Source organism: Medicago sativa, chromosome 1 (genome assembly GCF_051527215.1).
Source record: "Medicago sativa cultivar Bolivia chromosome 1, Bolivia_mono, whole genome shotgun sequence".
Taxonomy (NCBI): Eukaryota; Viridiplantae; Streptophyta; class Magnoliopsida; order Fabales; family Fabaceae; genus Medicago; species Medicago sativa.
Window position 1 is genome coordinate 94,689,798 of NC_140749.1, and position 19,196 is coordinate 94,708,993.

At 33.2% G+C, this 19,196-nt stretch overlaps 1 protein-coding gene and 1 long non-coding RNA gene across 2 annotated transcripts; one reads left to right on the forward strand and one right to left on the reverse strand.

Annotated features, from left to right (window-relative positions):
* Positions 1 to 5,252: 5,252 nt before the first annotated feature.
* On the reverse strand, positions 5,253 to 9,146 carry PEX12 (peroxin-12). Its single transcript, XM_085741018.1, has 8 exons — positions 8,669 to 9,146; positions 8,349 to 8,568; positions 8,150 to 8,259; positions 7,482 to 7,556; positions 7,062 to 7,148; positions 6,322 to 6,408; positions 5,932 to 6,069; positions 5,253 to 5,442 (listed from the first exon to the last, which is right to left on the reverse strand). Exons 1-8 carry the CDS (start codon positions 9,005 to 9,007, stop codon positions 5,371 to 5,373), a joined length of 1,128 nt encoding a protein of 375 aa, XP_085597144.1. The 5' UTR covers positions 9,008 to 9,146; the 3' UTR covers positions 5,253 to 5,370.
* A 4,984-nt stretch (positions 9,147 to 14,130) lies between these two features.
* LOC146959463 (uncharacterized) lies at positions 14,131 to 18,379 on the forward strand. Its single transcript, XR_015023223.1, has 3 exons — positions 14,131 to 14,239; positions 16,972 to 17,346; positions 18,045 to 18,379. It is a non-coding gene; the product is annotated as an uncharacterized LOC146959463 (long non-coding RNA).
* The last annotated feature ends 817 nt before the right edge of the window (positions 18,380 to 19,196 follow it).

Consider the following 19,196-nt stretch of genomic DNA (forward strand, 5'->3'; position numbering starts at 1 on the left):
TATCGTTCTTTTCTCTCAATCTAGTTTACACATAGCTTATCTAGAGTCATGAGTTGTCGAGGCACAACACACTTTTTTTTTTTTTTTTGCATTGTAGATAAAGATTCTTATTATTACCGTGGCCATAATCTTATTGTTAGAACTTTGTACAAATGAATTGAGAATATAACAAAAAATCATTCTTTTTACCTGCCTTTCTTAATATTGAAGAAAATGGAGAATATCATTGAATGAATTGTGAAGACAATGATTACAGTTATTTATAGTTCAACTATATGAGTACCATACTAAGCTAGCATGTATATCACACATATGATTGTACCCTAAGCTCTAACTAACTTGCAGTTTGTTACAGCTGTGAAAACTAGTCTAGGGTTTAGTTAGCTTGCGCTGCAAGTAACTGTTGTGTAGTGTGTTCCTCTTCCTTATCTTTGATCATCTGTGTTTCTATACTTTCCATGTTATTCTTCAATATCCTCCCACAAGCTGGACCATGATAGATATTGATCATGCCAAGCTTGGAAACAAAAGAGTGAAACTTTGGAGGTGGCAAAGGTTTGGTGAGGAAATCTGCAAGCTGTTCTTCAGTAGGTATAGGAAGCAACCTGAGTATCCCTTTCTGCACCTTTTCTCTGACAAGATGGCAGTCTATTTCCAAATGTTTAGTCCTCTCATGAAACACTGGATTGGAGGCTATATGGATTGCACTCTGACTGTCACAATATAACACAGGTTGTTTGGTACAAGTGATTTGTAAATCCTTCAAAAGATAGAGAAGCCACTGTAATTCACATGTCCCAGTGGAAAGTGCTCTATACTCTGCCTCTGAAGATGACCTGGAAACAGTTGCCTGTTTCTTTGCACGCCATGAAATCAAGGATGAACCCAAGAAGAAACAGAAGCCTGTTGTTGATCTTCTAGAGTCAATACACCCAGCCCAGTCAGCATCAACATAACCAAGGATTTGTAGGTCAGATTGTCTAGGAAAGAATAATCCAAGTCCAGGATTTTGTTTTAAATATCTGATGACTCTACAAGCAGCTTTGTAGTGTGAAATAGTGGGAGCATGCAAAAACTGACTCAGTTGTTGGGTTGCTAGTGTGATGTCTGGTCTGGTAGTGTTAAGGTAAAGGAGTCTTCCAATGAGTCTCCTGTAACAAGACACATCAGCAAAAGGTTTGCTATTGTCTTGGTGCAATTTGATTGAGGTGTCCAAAGGAGTGGTAGCAGGTTTAGAAGCTAGAAGACCAGAAGAATCCAACAGATCAAGACAGTATTTCCTTTGTGAAATAGAGATTCCCTTTTTGGAGTGAGCAACCTCTAAACCTAAGAAATACTTTAGAGTTCCCAAATCTTTGATCTTGAAATGAGTGTCAAGTATGGTTTTGATTCTAGTGAATTCTGTGATAGATGAGCCAGCAAGAATAATGTCATCTACATAAACTAACAAAGCAGTAAAATCAGGACCCTGCTGAAGAGTGAAAAGGGAGTAATCTGATGGTGACTGTGTGTAACCTTCTGCTATCAACAAAGAGGTCAGCTTCTCATACCACTTCCTACTTGCTTGCTTCAAACCATAGAGACTCTTATGTAGCTTACAAACCTTATTTGGTTCACTAGAGACACCTTCAGGTATGGTCATGTAAACATGCTCTTGTAAGTCTCCATGTAGAAAAGCATTGTTTACATCTAATTGATGTAAATTCCAGTTCTTGATTGAAGCTATGGCAAGTAAAATTCTCACTGTGGTAAGTTTTGCTACTGGGGAGAAAGTATCAAAAAAATCAATACCTTCAACTTGATTGTACCCCTTGGCCACCAATCTGGCTTTGTATCTTTCTACACTGCCATCTGCTTTGTGTTTGACTTTGTAAACCCACTTGCTACCAATAGGCTTCACATTGTTGGGAAGATCAACAATGGACCATGTTCCATTCTTGGCTAATGCATCTAGTTCAGATTCCATAGCTTTTAACCAACATTCAGACTGACAAGCTTCTTTGTAGGTTTTTGGCTCAGTACATTGAGTGACAGACATGGAAAAAGACTTATGTGATGGTGATAAATGTGCATAAGAGTGAAAGGATGCAATAGGGTAAAGAATACCTGAAGATTTTGGTGATGGTGCAGAAGAAGTTGATGAATTACATACATAATCTGCCAGATAAGCAGGTGTCTTCCTAATTCTAGTATTTGTTGGTGATGATGATGAAGGGGCATGTGTAGGGTCAGGGATGGAATGAGTATCATCATCTATGTTTAGTGGTGTTTGTGTAGGAGAAGTATGGAGAGAATTTTGGTCAGAAGAGGTAAGATTATCATGAATAGAAGGATTAAGATTTTGGTTTTGATTTGAAGATGTAGGAGAAGTATTAGGATAGTATTTCCATAAAGATGGTGAAGAAACAGGTTGATAAGGGAAAATATTTTCATGATGTGTAATATTTCTGGAAACAAAAATTTCCTTATTGTGAATGTCAAGTAAAACTACTCCTTTCATGCCATGTTTATATCCCAAAAAAACACATTTTCTTGCTCTAGAAGCAAGTTTATTTCTGTTTGCTTGTAAAGTGGAAGAAAAAACCAAAGAACCAAAAACTTTCAATTGATTTAGGTCAGGTGGCTGTTTATGTAAAAGAAAATAAGGAGTGTTATTGTCAATTATAGGACTGGTCACTCTATTCATGATGAAAACAGCATGAATAGCAGCATAAGACCAAAAATGTTTTGGAAGATTTGATTGAAAAAGTAAAGCCCTCACTATGTTTAAAATGTGTTGATGCTTTCTCTCCACTCTAGCATTTTGCTGAGGAGTCTCCACACAACTTCTTTGATGTAAAATTCCTTTAGAGGAGTAAAATTTTGGCATGAGAAATTCAGGGCCATTATCACTTCTTATGATTTTAACTTGACAGGAAAACTGATTTTCAATGAGAGTAATAAAATCAATAACATGTTGTCTAGTTTCAGCTTTTGTTTTCATCAAAGTTAACCAAGTATATCTACTAAAATCATCTACTGCAGTAAGAAAATATGAGTGACCATGTATGGATTTAACAGAAATGGGACCCCAAATATCAAAATGTATTAGCTCAAAAGGCTGTTTAGCTTTATTACAACTGGGAATAAAGGGGAGTTTTCTATGCTTAGCAAAGTGGCATACATCACAAGTAGCTTTGCTATCAACATTTACAAAAGGAAATTTAGAATGTAAAGCATTCATTCTAGAAAAAGAAAGGTGACCTAGTCTGAAATGCCACAGGGCACTATCAGGTAAAGTAGTGAAAGGTTTATCAATGGTACTTGAACTGCAAGCAACCTTATCTGGTAGAGTCAAGTAGTATAATTCATCCCTCCTTTCACCAGAACCAATCATCTTCTGAGTATTCTTTTCCTGAATAACACATGTGGAACCATCAAAAATAACAATGCAATTTAGTGAATCAGATATCTTTGACACAGACAACAAATTAAACTGAAATTCAGGAACATAGAGCACATGTTTAATGGAAAAATCTGAACTAAACTTAATGGTTCCAGCATGTTTAGCTATTGCATAGTGGCCAGTAGGCAGTTTTATATGCATGGGAGTGATTTCATTGTAAGAATGAAACCATTGAACATTTCCACAGATATGATCACTAGCTCCTGAATCAATGATCCAGGAGTTTAGAGCAAAACTATGACAAGTTAAGGAAAAAATGGAACTAGTACCGTGCTTACCATTTAATGTATGACCAGATGGCATAGAAAAAACCTGATTCGCAGAAGCTTGTGCAGGCACTGAATCTTGTTTAGAAGATGAAACCTGAAGTAAACTCATTAACCTCTCATACTGCTCAGGTGTAATAGATGTAGAAGCAACTCTCCCAGTCTCATCAGGAGTGGAACCTTCAGTCTCTGAGGATGCAGCATGATTAGCATACGAAGAATTATTAAAATTCCTTTGAAGATGAGGAGGGTATCCATGCTTCTTGTAGCATGTTTCTATGGTATGATTGCTTCTACCACAGAAAGTACAAACCCTATTCTTGTTGAAAGGAGAACCTTGATTGGTATTCTTGTACACATTTCCTGAATTACCATGCTTAGGTTTACCAGAATTCACAGCATTGATAGAGGGTAAAGAATCTTCAACAACTTGTACAAAATTACCCTGCCTTTCATGCTGCAACACCATGGAAAATATCCTATTCATTGGAGGAAGAGGATCCATGAGAAGGATCTGAGACTTAACCATGTTGAAATTGTCATTGAGACCAGTGAGAAAGCGCATAGCATACAACAAAATGTGATTTTTCCTAGCAGTGCGCATAGCTTCACAAGAACACTGAACTCTGCAACTACAACTAGGCATAGGCAAGTATATCTCTAGTTCTTCCCATAACACTTTCAATTCAGAGTAAAATGTAGTAACTGATTTAGAATCTTGTTGTAAAGAATAGATTTCTTGCATGAGTTCAGAAATTCGTACCAAATCACCTTGAGCAAAACGTTCCTTGAGATCATTCCACACATCCATGGCGTTTTCCATGAAAACAATAGATTGAGAAATTGAAGGATCTACTGAATTCAAGATCCATGAGTGAATCAACATGTTGCACCGATTCCATGCTCGAAAAGAAGGATCAAACGGATCTGTAACTGGAGGAATGGTGCCATCAACAAACTCATACTTCATTTTCCCCCCAAGAGCTCTACGCATCGAACGAGCCCAAGAATGATAGTTCGAACCATTCAACAATGGCGTAACCGTTACAGAGGATGGACCATCACTAGGGTGAACAAAATACGGGCTGGTTTGATCAAGAGCAACCTCATATGAAGGACTTGCACCATTATTGTTGCGAGGTGCCATGAAAGCAGAAAAACAGAGGAGAAAAACGAAGAAGAAGAAGAAGAGGAAGAACGAAGCGGAAGAGAAAGCTCTCTTGAATCAAGAGGCTCGTGATACCATATTGAGAAAGTAAAAACTGTAACAGAAAAGAGAGAAGAAAGAAATATTGAAGAAAATGGAGAATATCATTGAATGAATTGTGAAGACAATGATTACAGTTATTTATAGTTCAACTATATGAGTACCATACTAAGCTAGCGTGTATATCACACATATGATTGTACCCTAAGCTCTAACTAACTTGCAGTTTGTTACAGCTGTGAAAACTAGTCTAGGGTTTAGTTAGCTTGCGCTGCAAGTAACTGTTGTGTAGTGTGTTCCTCTTCCTTATCTTTGATCATCTGTGTTTCTATACTTTCCATGTTATTCTTCAATACTTAACACTAAAATAAGCATAGATCAGTACAACAACCATCGAGAATCCTTTACACATATACTCATGACAACTATAGGTATAGCAGGTCCAGCTCGGACTATACATCATGAAAGAGTCTCCTTATCTGATCAACTGTTGCAGGCACCATCGTTGCTGGGCAGCGCTTATACTGCAATGAGCAAAAATACGCATATAGTAAACTAAGAATTAAACGGGAAAAAGTGGGAGTGGAGGGGACATCAATTGATTATGTTCCCTTTGAAACTCTTTATCCAATCTTTTACAGATAAACCTTTGTCTCATATCTAGTTCGTCCTACATTGTTCAAGTATAATGAAACCTTTGTCCCATATCTAGTTCGTCCCACATTGTTCAAGTATAATGAAAATGTTAGATATACAGTATTAATACGACAGTAAGAGTTAACGTTATTTACAAAAATTTCACTCAAGTTTTATGTACCCACAAAATATTAATTGTAACAGTATGAACTTCCCAACGGCTCTACACTAACTTGTAAAATAGAAAAAGTGGTTTGAATTCCAATAACTTCAGTTTAACAATCAAGGCAAATATGGGTTTAAGAAAGTAAACTAACTGACATTATATTTATGTTATTTCCTTTTAACATCACAGTTAAGGTGTCTAGAACTCTCACCTGAGTAACAAACTTGAATATACAAGCATAGCAGAAGACGAAACCTGAAACTGTCATTACAGATGGATTTACGCGCTTCTGCAAGCACAGGGGGCAGATCGTTCTGTCTGACGGTAACTGTACCCCTTCTTTGGCAACCTGTTCAAATTACACATACAGATCTGTTAGGCGTTGAGCCGACACAATTTTTTGAATTACTTGGAAATTCTAATCACGTGATGCACTAAATCATAGAGCGGATGCAAGTCTAGCAATGTATACTATGTAGTGAAAAGTAAAAGCTTTTACAGCGAATATTGAAATTCTTGCTTGACTCTTTTATCATGACCAAAATAGTGAAGTGAGTAGCGATGAGAGATGTGGGGAAATACTTAAAATTTGTCTCTTTACCTTTGGTGGTGGAGGAGGAGGGGGAGGAGGATATACAGTTGGAGCTGACATTCTTTCCTCAGCAGACTGATACCACCATTCCATCATCTATATAGGATCACAACGATAATTGTTGAAGTTGTTGGATTTTAGATAAAAGGAGGAGAGAAGATAATAATAATAACTTTTAATATTATGGATAAGGGCTTAATACTATCTTGATACCAAAGACTAAACATTAATCCCTATTTATAGGCATACATAAACTCAATTCAAGAACAAATCATTATAGTAATAAGTAATATAAAATCTAATCCTAATAGATTCTCTAAGATTATAAACTAATCCTAGGAAATTACAGAAGATACTCTAATATCGTATAGTATCAAAGATAAAGTAGATATTATAAGATATTTTCTAATATTCGAACAATAATGTGTAATTATTCTCCTAGGTAAAGTGTAAATAAATCTAACATAATTAAAAGCACATAATTGGCAGGCACGGAACAAGAAGTCAAGCTTCAGATAAATCAAACCACCAAGGCAATGGAATTTAAGGCTTTAGCAAACCACAACTCTATTGGCAACAATAATTGATACCAAACTGGACATTGATCAGTTATAAAACTCAAAATGGAGCAAACAATATCATGCAAAACTACACTAAGCTAAGATTGCAGAAATTTTTGTATAATTCTTGGCATATTGCGAGTATTCAATAAAGGAAGCAAAAAATATTAAAAGGGATAGCCATCTTACTTTAAAGAAGAACACTGCTGCAATCAAGCCGGTTTGCGCATAGTCAAGTACAGTGTATGTACAGCTGAGCAATGCTCCCTGCAATGTCTGCATTGTGAAAAACATTATACGATCACAAGTGATTCATGGGGATAAAGTGAAGCATAAACAGATTGCAAATGCTAATTTACAAAAGGAAAGTTACACCATTTTAACCTATATAGCCCGACATAAAAGGTTTGAATCACCCGGAAGATAAGTTCTAGCAATGCAGGTGCAATGGTTTATAATTTTAACCGTGTTGATGTAAGCCTCTCCCTGCCCCAGTGGGCAGGAAAAATGGAAAACATTATCATCAATAGAATGTACAACTAGTTTCTTCTTAATTCAGGGAAAGGAAATGAAAGATATACTCATCAAGGTGATAAAAGAAATGCAAACCTTTATCCATTGAGGACCACGGAGTCTCTCACGTTCACGGCTTCGTATCTTAGAAATTCTAGAAGATGCGTCCATCTATCTTGACATGAAAGGAAAAGACATTAATCATATGAAAAACAAACAGTAAATTAGAAAGTTCTTAAGCAGCAAAGAAACTCTCACAAGTTGCTTCAATTATTTATTTGGGTGTCACATATTGAGTAAGACAAATAAATAATTATATAATGTCCAGTTTGTCAAGCACAACTGCCACACAAGAGAATGAGTTCCATGACAACTGGGACAACTGCAAACATAGGCTAGTATATCGATAGATTTTATTACAAAATTCCACTCATTAACTGCTTTAACACACCCACAATCTGAGAAATATACCAATACAACAGATTCACTCACATTCACCAATAGGCAATAACACAACAGCACTCAGCAACGAATTAAGAGAAATTTGAAATGATAACAACAATGGCACATTTCAAAAGTTATTTAGCTACAATTTGACTGGAAGTCTAAAGGTTGATCAGTTGCCAATACATGCCCAGCCAGGGACTTGTGATAGTTTGGGTGTCAAAAAACCAAAATTTTGAAAGGCAAAACATAGTAAATAAAAACTAGCTACGCGTGTCATAGATTCAGCTATATTTAAATTGAATACAGTAAATGTTTACCAGTTCTTGGCCAGTAGCTCGGCAGACATGAATCCCAAGTGCGTGCAGCGCTAGTGAGTAGTACCCAGTAGCATCCAATAGGTATAACATCTGGTATGCGAATTGGAAGCCTGCATGTAAATGAAGTGGATGATTGACATTTATCTTGGTATCAAAATGAAGGAAGATAAATGTAAAGAAATAAGGATATAACAAATACCTTCAGTACCAGCATGTAACAATGGGTAACATAATCCTACAATTTTCTGAAATCTTTTTGTGATGCGTGTTGCAACGGAGGCCCGAGCATTGAAGGTTGGCGTGGACACCGTAGAATCATATGATTCATTTTCATCTCCCCAAAGAGTGGCCTGAATCCTTGCTTCTCTTTCTTTATTGTAGATTGAATGCAGCTTCGATTTCAGATAGGGCAACACAACCTTAAAAAATCATCATGTTGGATAGACAGCAGCTTAATTAATTAAGCACTTATAAGTAAAATTGGTTTGAAATAAGCTAAAAGGGTTAGGGAATATGTACCAAAAAGAGAAGAGAAAGAAGCTTTTGGCGTCGGCGTAACTGTGAAGAAGAAGTATCATCGTTGAGTAATGAGATATTAGCGGGTCTTCTACGGAGGCCGTAAAGGGATTCAGAGAAAGAAGCATCAGTGGTTCGTAAACTGTGAGCTTCGAGAACGAGCATAAGTAATGAGAAAGATTCATGTTCGTAATCTAATAATTTATGAAGGAAAGGTGTTCTTAATGCTAATACTCCGATTGAGTATGTCAGCGCCGCACGGAGACTCTGTGGAAGCTGTTCTGCCGCCGCCATCTCGAAGAACGTCGGCCGACTTCCTTGTCCGCCCACCTGAAACAACATCTCTCCTCCCTCTCCGATGATCAACTCTAATTTTTATTTTTATTTTGATTTGATAACAATCTTATATCTTTCTGTCTTCTTCTTCTCGATGAAATGCCAAATGCCAAATGCCAAAATTAAAGCAAGAGAGAAAGATAAGAAAATTGCTGTTGACACATTAGCTTTGGCTAGGACACACATATAAAAGACGTTTTTACCCCTTTGATAGTTAACTACCAAATTATAAAACCGGTTGCAGTTAACTACCGAGGAAAACTTCGGCAGTAAACTACCGAGGAAAATTGAAAACTTCGAAACCTCAAACCTGTTTTTTTTTTTTTTGACAAAAACCATTAATTCTTTAAACCTAAATTTTCCTTAATTAAATTTAATTCTTTAATTATTTTATGGAATTAAACATAATTCTTTTTATGATTTCATTAATGTGATTTTGTTGCCATAATGAAGAAATATGGATTTTGTTGCCATTAAATACACGATTCTTTTTATAAAGTTGTTGATTTCATTCATATAATTTTGTTGTCATAAATAAAAATATATGAGATCCTATAATTACTACATATTCAATCACGTTTCTTCATTAAAAAGAGTGTTTTTTTTTAAGAATAGAAAAGTGGTTTTATTTGTACAAAAAAAATAAAGGCATTATTGATAGAATAATTACAAATATAATTATTTGAAAGAGAGATGAATAATATTTGAAATATTATAATTTGTCAACAACAAAAAAAATCTGAAATATTATAATTAATTACTAATAATTACAAATATAATTATTCTATCATTTGTAACGTTTTTGTTGTTGCATTTTTTTTATTGAATCATCATTTTAGGTCCATTAACTACTGATTGCAGATATTATTCATCTCTCGTATTTCTTCATTTATGGCAACAAAATCACATGAATGAAATCATAAAAAGAATTATGTTTAATTCCTTAAAAGGATTAAAGAATTAAATTTAATTAAGGAAAATTTAGGTTTAAAGAATAAAAAGAATTAATGGTTTTTGTCAAAAAAAAAAAAACAGGTTTGAGGTTTCCTCGGCAGTTAACTGCCGAAGTTTTCAGATTTCCTCAGCAGTTAACTGCCGAAGTTTTCCTCGGTAGTTAACTGCAGCCGGTTTCATAATTCGGCAGTTAACTACCGAAGGGGTAAAAACGTCTTTTACATGTGTGTCCTAGCCAAAGCTAATGTGTCAACAGCAATTTTCGAAAGATAATGGTATAAATTTTCACCATGAGGAACAAGAATTCTGCTCTTTACCCAAACAGTATTGCTCAGTCCCAAAGTAAATTACCTATATACCCTTACGCATGTTAACTCACGCCATGCAAGTTAACATGCGTTAGTTATAACTGTAACGCAACTTAAGTTGCGCAGCGTGACTTAAGTTGCGCAGCGTGACTTAAGTTGTGCAGCGTTACTTAAGTTGGTTATCAGCAACACAGCGTTAATTAAGTAGTATTTTATCGACTTTTTGGTTGTTATATTTAGGTCTGGCATTTTGTATGATATTTACATTTGCGCGGTTGCGCCTTTTTATGACATTTACGTTAATTTTCGTTAAAATTGCATTTCTAAATTATTATTGAATGAATGCATGTTCTCTAAATTAAGAGTTTTGGTTGAATCAATGAATGCATGTACTGTAAACAGGGAATGAACGAACAAGACAGTAGCTAGTGCCACTAGCGTGAGTTAAGTCACGCAAAAGATCCTAGGCATGGGCTTGCTCTGAACCATGGTTTACACTAGCGTGACTAAAGACACGCTACGTGACTTAAGTTGCGTGATATTTTGTACTAGCGTGAGTTAAGGTGCGCTACGTAACTTAAGTTAAGTACGTTTTGTACTTGCGCAAGTTAAGTTGCGTAGGGTCATATGTGTAATTTACTTTGAGAGTGAGCAAAACTGTTTGGGTAAAGAGCAGAATTCGAGGAACAACTTCGTATAAGTTGTAAATTATGTGGACCTTGTTTTTTTTTTTTTTGGTACTGGAATGTTTTATGAGATTGTTCTTATTAGACATTCAAAATTATTATTTTTCAATGGAGATGTACCATATCTTAAATAAAAAGATAATTTTATTGAAGATGAGATGGTCTAATGATATATACTTGGCTATCTTTAATAAGTTTATTTGTGAAAAATTAATAGAAACAGGAAAAGCAAAAACTTATCATATAATAGATAAATTATCATAGACAAGATTCATAAAATATATTTTATTATTGGCTACTCATAAAATTTTAAATGACTCCGCAATCATCATCCCCTTATTCATAAAAGTTGTTACGGGTTGCAACAACTAAACCCTACAAATTTGCCTCTAATTTTGCTACATTAAATGCTAATCAGGTTAACCCTAAAAATATTTCCCTCCTAAATTCATGCCAATGTGAATTTCGAATTTTTCCTTTAAAAAAATAATTAAAAAATCGTTGGCATTTAATTCATTCCAACTTCCGAGAGTTGTTTTCTACTCTTTCAAATTTTTTGTCTCTTCATTATCATATTGGAAAATTGTCACAATTATTATTAATCGGTGACCACTTTCCAAGTTTCTCTTCATTTTTCAAGTTCTACTTCATGACTCATTTTCTCACACTCCTCTGCAATAATCTTCTGCAAAAGTTTGTTTTTGTGATTGGAGATTGTTTTCTTATACCATGTTTGTTTGCCCATTTTCCATGAACTTTTAGATCACTCTTTTCTATATTTGTTCTTCAAAAAGATAGCCTTTTGTTCTTCCTTTTTTGTGTCAGGATTAATATAATAGTGGCAGTGGAGTTACAACCAATGGAAAAAACATGAATTTGAAATAAGGTTTGCACTCACTTATCAAAAGGTTAATTTGTTTTTACAACTTCATTTTTTTATTTGTGATTGTTAAGAGTTATTGTTGAAAAACATTATAAGGTTCAATTCTGCTCCTTACTCATCACTTATCAGTACTATATTAACCCACTGCGATTTTGTTTACAGCGCATATGAATGGGGAGGTTAATTTTATTGAATTCGAATAAAAAAAATGATTAATTCCTAATTTTTTTTTCTTTTAAGTGGTTCTTTGTCCCTTATTATTCGTACTATATACTATTTTAGTGATAAACTAGTAATAGACCCGTGCTTTCGCACGGGTCCTATATCATTGTGGTAATCATATAAAAAATAACAACGTTGTTAATATTGTCAAATGTTTAAAGATACTAAAGTAAAATTATCAACATTAATATAATGTTTCTATTGAATATATTTTTCTTATATATAGAAAAATATGTTAAATATTTGAATCGCGTATGTTGTGGATTTTATTTTCTTATGTACGCGAAAAAAAACACACACACACACACAAATATATAGAGTATATATATAAATATATATATGAGAAAGACAATAAAATAAATTATTTAAAACTCATGACTATTTTCAAAATATCAAAATTAATGTAATGTGTTTATTAAATAACTTTTTATTTTATATGCAAAACACCGTTCAATGTTTGCATCGCACCCGTTGCAGAATTTATGCATTTTGTCTTTAAACATATGAGAAAGTTGATATGTTAAAATTGCGGAAACTCATTAATATTGTCAAAATATAAACATTAATATAATGTTTCTATTGAATAACTTTTTATTATATATGCAAAACACCGTTCAATGTTTGTACCACACCCGTTGCATATTTTATGTGTTTATACATGCATAAATAATTTTTTATGTACATATATGAGAAAATCAATACGATAAAATTTTGAAAACTATTATTTCCTTCAAAAAAAAAAATGGAAACTCATGACTACTTTCAAAATATCAACATCAATGTAGTGTTTCTACTAAATAACTTTTTATTTTATATGCAAAACACCTTTCAATGTTTGCATCACACCCGTTGCAGATTTTATGTTTTTTATCTGCAAAAACAAATTTTTATTTAAATATATGAGAAAGTTAATATGTTAAAATTGTGGACACTCATTAATATTGTCAAAATATAAACAACAATATAGTGTTTATATTGAATAACTTTTTATTTTATATGCAAAAACCGTTCAATGTTTGCACCGCATCCTTTGCAGATTTTATGTGCTTATATATGTTTAAATAAATTTTTATGTACATATATGAGAAAATCGATACGATAAAAATAACGGGTACTCATGACTATTTTTAAAATATCAACATCAATGTAGTGTTTCTATTAAATAACTTTTTATTTTATATTTAAAAACAGATAAATATTTGCAACGCACTCATTGTAGAATTTATGTGCTTATATCTCCAAAATTATATTTTATGTATACCGATATGATTTGTCAAAAAAAAATGTATACCGATATGAGAAAGTTGATATGCTTAAATTTTATAAACTAATGATTTTTAAAAAATACTAACATTAATGTAGCATTTCTTGCTCAAAAAAAGATTAATATAGTGTTTCTTTCCAAAAAAAATTAATCAAAAAAATAAATATCAGTATCAATTTGTTATATCCACTTATCTGTGAAAGTGCAAATTAGTTACAATTTTTTTTTGTATAGAAAAAACTGCCTACACCTTTTTGTTTTTAATTAAAAAACAAATAAGGTTTTAAAAGTATTGCAAAGAATTATTAATTTTGCATCCCAAAAAACAAATATGCGTGAAAAATTTGTTATATTCGTGGATAGTTCCATAATATTTTTTTAAGTCATTTTTTAAAAAACAAATAACTTGATTCCATAGTTATCCGGTAAAGTTTGTTAGATTTGTGATGACCATTATCCTTTTTTTTTTAAATAAATTAATTTTATAATTAACCGTGGAAATTTGTTACAATTGTGATGATCATTATCCATAATTAATTTTATTTTTTCAAAAACAATTAAATTAAATTTTGCAAAATGACCATTATGCACATAAAATTAAGGAGATTATGAGTTTTAAAGAGGACGATTATGAAATTTTGTTGTACTTCAACTTTTATATATTGTTAGTAGATGTTAGTAGATATGATTGTGGGATCAAATGGTTTTAATTAGTTTTTCATGTCAGTTTTATGAATTTTTCATTGTTCCATGTGATACACTTAACACATACATTCATTGCTTTGGTAATGGTCATCTAATTCAGCGCTCCTATTTTGTATTATCTCATGTTTTGAAGATAGTCCAATTAGCTTGCAAAGTCGTCGTGCAGAGTGCAGAATATAAAGCTTGATATAATTATCCAACTCCAAGCAGATCAGTGTAATAATTGTTCTCTTGTTTTGGTTTAGTTGTACATTTGAGGAAGGATATGATCAAGATTCATAGTTTTTAAAGGATTTGGTTTTTTGTTTTTGGATTATGGTGTTAGATGTAACGCCCTCCTTTTTATTTAATTATTTTTATTAAGTTAGGGTTTATTTATGTGATTTATTTTGAATATGTGATGTGTTGGTATTATATTAGGTGGCTTTATTCTATTATTTATTAGAATATGAGAATTATTAGTGTAAGTAGAATTGGTGGTTAGAATAGAAAGAAGAATAAGTTATTGGGCCTAAATAGATTTAGGAAGAGTATTTAGTATTATAAATAAGAAAGTTTGGGTTAGAAAGAGTTTTTACGTTAAACAATTTTTTGAAAAAAAGGAGAACAAGATAGAAGAGAAGAAAGAGGAGAACTCAAAGAGAGAGAACCCTAGGAACGAAGAACGCTGATTTTGATTTCAGAAAAACAATCTAAGGTAAGGGTGAGACTATCTTTCACTAATATTAAGTCTGTAGATCATTAGATTGCATCTAACATGTTTTAGGATGAGTTTGTGAGATTATGAGAAATTAGGGTGGTATGATTATATGGGTAGTGAAGGGTTTGTGTTTTTCTTCGTTGTTTTCATGTTCTTTTGATGAATTCATGTTAGATTTGTGCTCTAATTTGCTACCGTGATTTTTGGGTATATTATTGTCTATGAATTTATTATTTACATGCGTTAAATTCGTAGTTAATTCATGGTTATGATTAAATTATTAAATTCAAATATGATTTTAACGTACTTATGTGTTTGATTAAATTTGGTTTGATATTGTGATCATATGAATACGATTCGTATGTGTCTGTTCGTTTTACAAGCTTATTGAATATGCAAATTAGTATATATGGTTTTATGTGGGTCTGCAATCATTTTGACAGTATGCCTTTACGAATTTATATGACTAATATATTGTTTTGTAATCGCTAATTTTATTTTGAATTTTACTTCCGGTCCCTAAGTTCCGATATGACACAAGATTAAGTTTTGTCTGCTTGTAATTTAATTCATTCAATTGTCGATTTTGTCATGATATTATTTTGGAATTATAGCATAAAGTAGATTTTATAATATATGGAATCATGTCATAGATGCCCTTTAAAACTAGGATATCATAAGAGTGAATTAGTTAGAAAATGTTTCAATAGTGTTATCATTATTTTATTTGGTTTTGGATATGCCTAAAGTATCTATTATTTATTTCATCAGCCTTATGATAAATTGTTTTAGGTGTCAAGTTTAAAACTATATAAAATCGATGGTTATAATAATAAGTTACTATTACTATTGAAATAATATTTCTTAGATGAAGAATTTGAAATAATAGGTTTTTGAAGATGAATTATTTGATTATGTGAAATTGATGTGTTATATGAAGATGTGTGATTTAAAGATGAGTTATATAAAGATGTGATCTTGTTATTTATGCATTATATGTGTTAATTATGATGCTCATGTTGATGCGATGTTTAAGATGTTGATGTTTATCATTTGATACTGTTAAGTTATGATGCTGATATGATGTGACTTTATAAGTGTTGCATATGTTGTTGTTGATCTTATTTAAGATGTAAATGTCGGTCTAAGTCAAAGAGTTTGTTAAGTCGTCGAGTCGTTATGAAGTCATCAAGTTGTTAAGATGTTATGTTGTCAAGATATTAAGATGTCATAGATGTTCATGAAGTTTCTAAGACGTAAGATGTTGAGTCCATGCATACTCATTTAAAGATGAGGGCTCATGCCCTGGAGCTTTTGCTCAACCACGACGATGGAGCTTTTGCTCAACCAGAGATGAGGGCTCATGCCCTAGGAGCTTTTGCTCAATAGCGACGAGGGCTTATGCCCTAGGAGTATATTTATGCTCATAAGCGACGAGGGCTTATGCCCTAGATTGGTACCACATGCATTTGCATTTTCATGATGATTCAAGATGGTTTAAGACGTTAAGAGTTGCATAGTCAAGTCTAGATGCATTGTCAAGTCAAATTGTTAAGTTGCGATGTTTTAACGAATTACTCTGTGATGCCTTTTAGTATGATGATATGTGACGATGATTGTGACTGCTATATGATGATATATTGCTAAGATGAAATGATGATGTCTATGTATTTGATTATAATTGTTAAATTATAAGATGTTTATATTGTTAAATGTAATTTATGATTTATGAGCTTAATATTATTGTTTGAGAAATCTCACCCCTTCTGCTTGAAAATGTTGCTCTTCGTATGGGTAACTTGCAGGTAATCAAGATTAGGCGTGGTCGTGAGTGGACTCCTCACAGTGTGTCTTTAGGTGCTCTGATACGTAACGGGATGGGAGTTTTGACATTGTTTCTATTCCTTACGTATTGTTTGAAGAGATTTATAATGAAGTTGTTGGATTTGAACAAATTATTATGTTTTAGACTATTTATGAGACTTTTATGATGAGGCCTTCGTGTCAAAGACTATCTATGATGTTGAAATATTTCCGCTGTGAGATTTAAAAGATTATGTTGTTATATTTTTGAAGGATAAATTATTATTTATTCCATTTACGATTTTTAAGAAATGTGACATTCCGTTTTGTGATGAAAAACTCTGATAATTGTTATGAAATTTTTACGTTGGGAAAACGGGGTGTTACATTAGAACCCACTGGTTATTGTCTGATCAATCCTGTGTTTGACGAACATGCCTGACAGATTCGAAGAAGAAAGAGGTGCGCATGGAACCAAGATGCATGAGATGAAAATGTTATATGTGAGAATTTCACCAGGATTGAAGATGAAAATGTGCCAAAACCGCGAAAAAAAATAACGCTTCTGAGATTACTGATTTTGGAATGGCAAAACACGGAGAAACAAACAACAAATCTGGGTGTTCCTCTGTGATCGAAAATCAAAACTGGTATACGAATCTCTCGGCTGCGTAGCCTTTGGTTCCCATTAGCTTTGGAGAAAACGTTCTCCTCGATGATTGCAGTTGTGTCCATGACACTCGAAATTGGTGAGCTATGTGTAGTCTTTGTGCTCGACTCTATTGCTACCGTGCTCTCCTCAACTTCTTCAGGAAGGATGGTTAGTGGTTACTGATTTCTTTTCCCTTTCCTATTCGTCTTATTCCCCTTATGTTTCTTTTAGATTTCATTGTATCAGAACAGATGTAGGCTTTTTATCATTCAATTCACTTTTTATGAAATCAGTGTTTTGATTTTAAATTATTGCTTGCAATATGGCAAGTTAAAAAAAAATGAACGGATAAGTTTTACGTTGTTTTTAGGAGAAATAGACGGTGAACTATATTTGAAGGAACCATCTCATGGTTACATGTTTATATATAATATGAAACATGAATGAACATGAATAACTCTATGTTTTGTGTGCATTTTTTGTGCCTACTCTAACACTAATCTTTATCAGGTATTATTAGCTTTTCAAGTTTATTTCTACGATTCAGCCTTGAAACCTAACCTTGAAATATTTTCGTGTTTTATTTATGTTACAAATTGAAATTAAACTAGGCCTTTTTTTCCCTGCTGAGAACTTTCCTTTTACATATACAATGATTTTTTGATATGCATACAGAGATGTATATATCTATCATGAAATTGGCATTCAATAATACATCTTACAATATGCTTTAGTGTTGTATGCTTGGTTCACTTTTGGAGTTGGCAAAATTGATTTTAGAGGTGTAGAATTGATTTTGTCATCTTTATTTTACCAAGCCTATTTCAAAATCAATATATGATTAATTTGAGTATAACTAAATGCAGATTGCTTGCTACATTCATTCCAAATATAGGCAGTCCTCCAAATTGAGTGTCAGAGATTGGCTCCTAAAGTTCTGTAGAACAAGTAGCAGGTGCTGCTTAGCATGTTTCTTCGGATGCATTTGCTCAATCAAAAATCGTCCAGCTCTTCAGAGTTTTCTATTTAACTTATCTCACGACGTTACATATAACTTTCAAACTCGATATTCCATATGTAATTTGTATTGGTCTTACCAAGGGATTAGGACTTCATATGAAGATTAATTGATGTTATAAGTTGCTGCAACAATTTTGGGAATCATAACAAAAGTGAATTTTAATAGAGTTTAAGCCGTTTATACAATGCTCCATAAATTGTTTACTTTTGGATGTCTATATATGTTGGTTTTTGATGAAAAAATATGAAACTCTTGGTTAACGGGAATTACCACACTTTTTTTACATTGGAATTTAGTTTGTTTTAACAGAACTATGTATATAAGTATATTTTTACGGGTTGGTACCTATTGGATACCTTCATAGGAGAGAATAATTTTTGGGGTCTTATGAGACTCAAAGTCTCACTTAAGACCACAATCTTAAGTGGGACTTATGTAACAGCCCGGTGGGCCCCTCGCAAGGCAAGGCACTGCACCCCCCCCCCCCCCCCCCCCCCCCCCCCGCACTGCACTGTTACTCACAAGCTTAATCACTAGCCCCCTCACCATACTAGTGTTTTTGCCTCCCGTGGGAATCGAACCTAGTACCTGGGGATAAGTACTACTTCAATGCATTCCCACTACCAATTGAGCTTGAGGGTGAGACTATCTTGCATTAATATTAAGTTGTTAAATCATTAGATTACATCTAACAAGTTTGGGAGAGTTTGTGAGAATTTGAGAATTAGGGTTTTGAGAGAGATTTGATGATTAGATGATGAAAACTTGTTGAATTGTTGTAGAAATTGTGTACATACCTTAGATAATCCATAGGATGATTATTGGAAGTAGTTTTGAGGTTAGAACCATGAGATTAGGTGAAACTTGGAGAAAATCTGCATTCTGCCCAAATTTTGATATTAAAACTGGAATTGATCGGTGCCGAATTGGTCTTAGGTGTATACAAGAAAGTTGTAGGTATGGATGTTAGCTTTCTAATGTCGTTGGTCTCACGTCA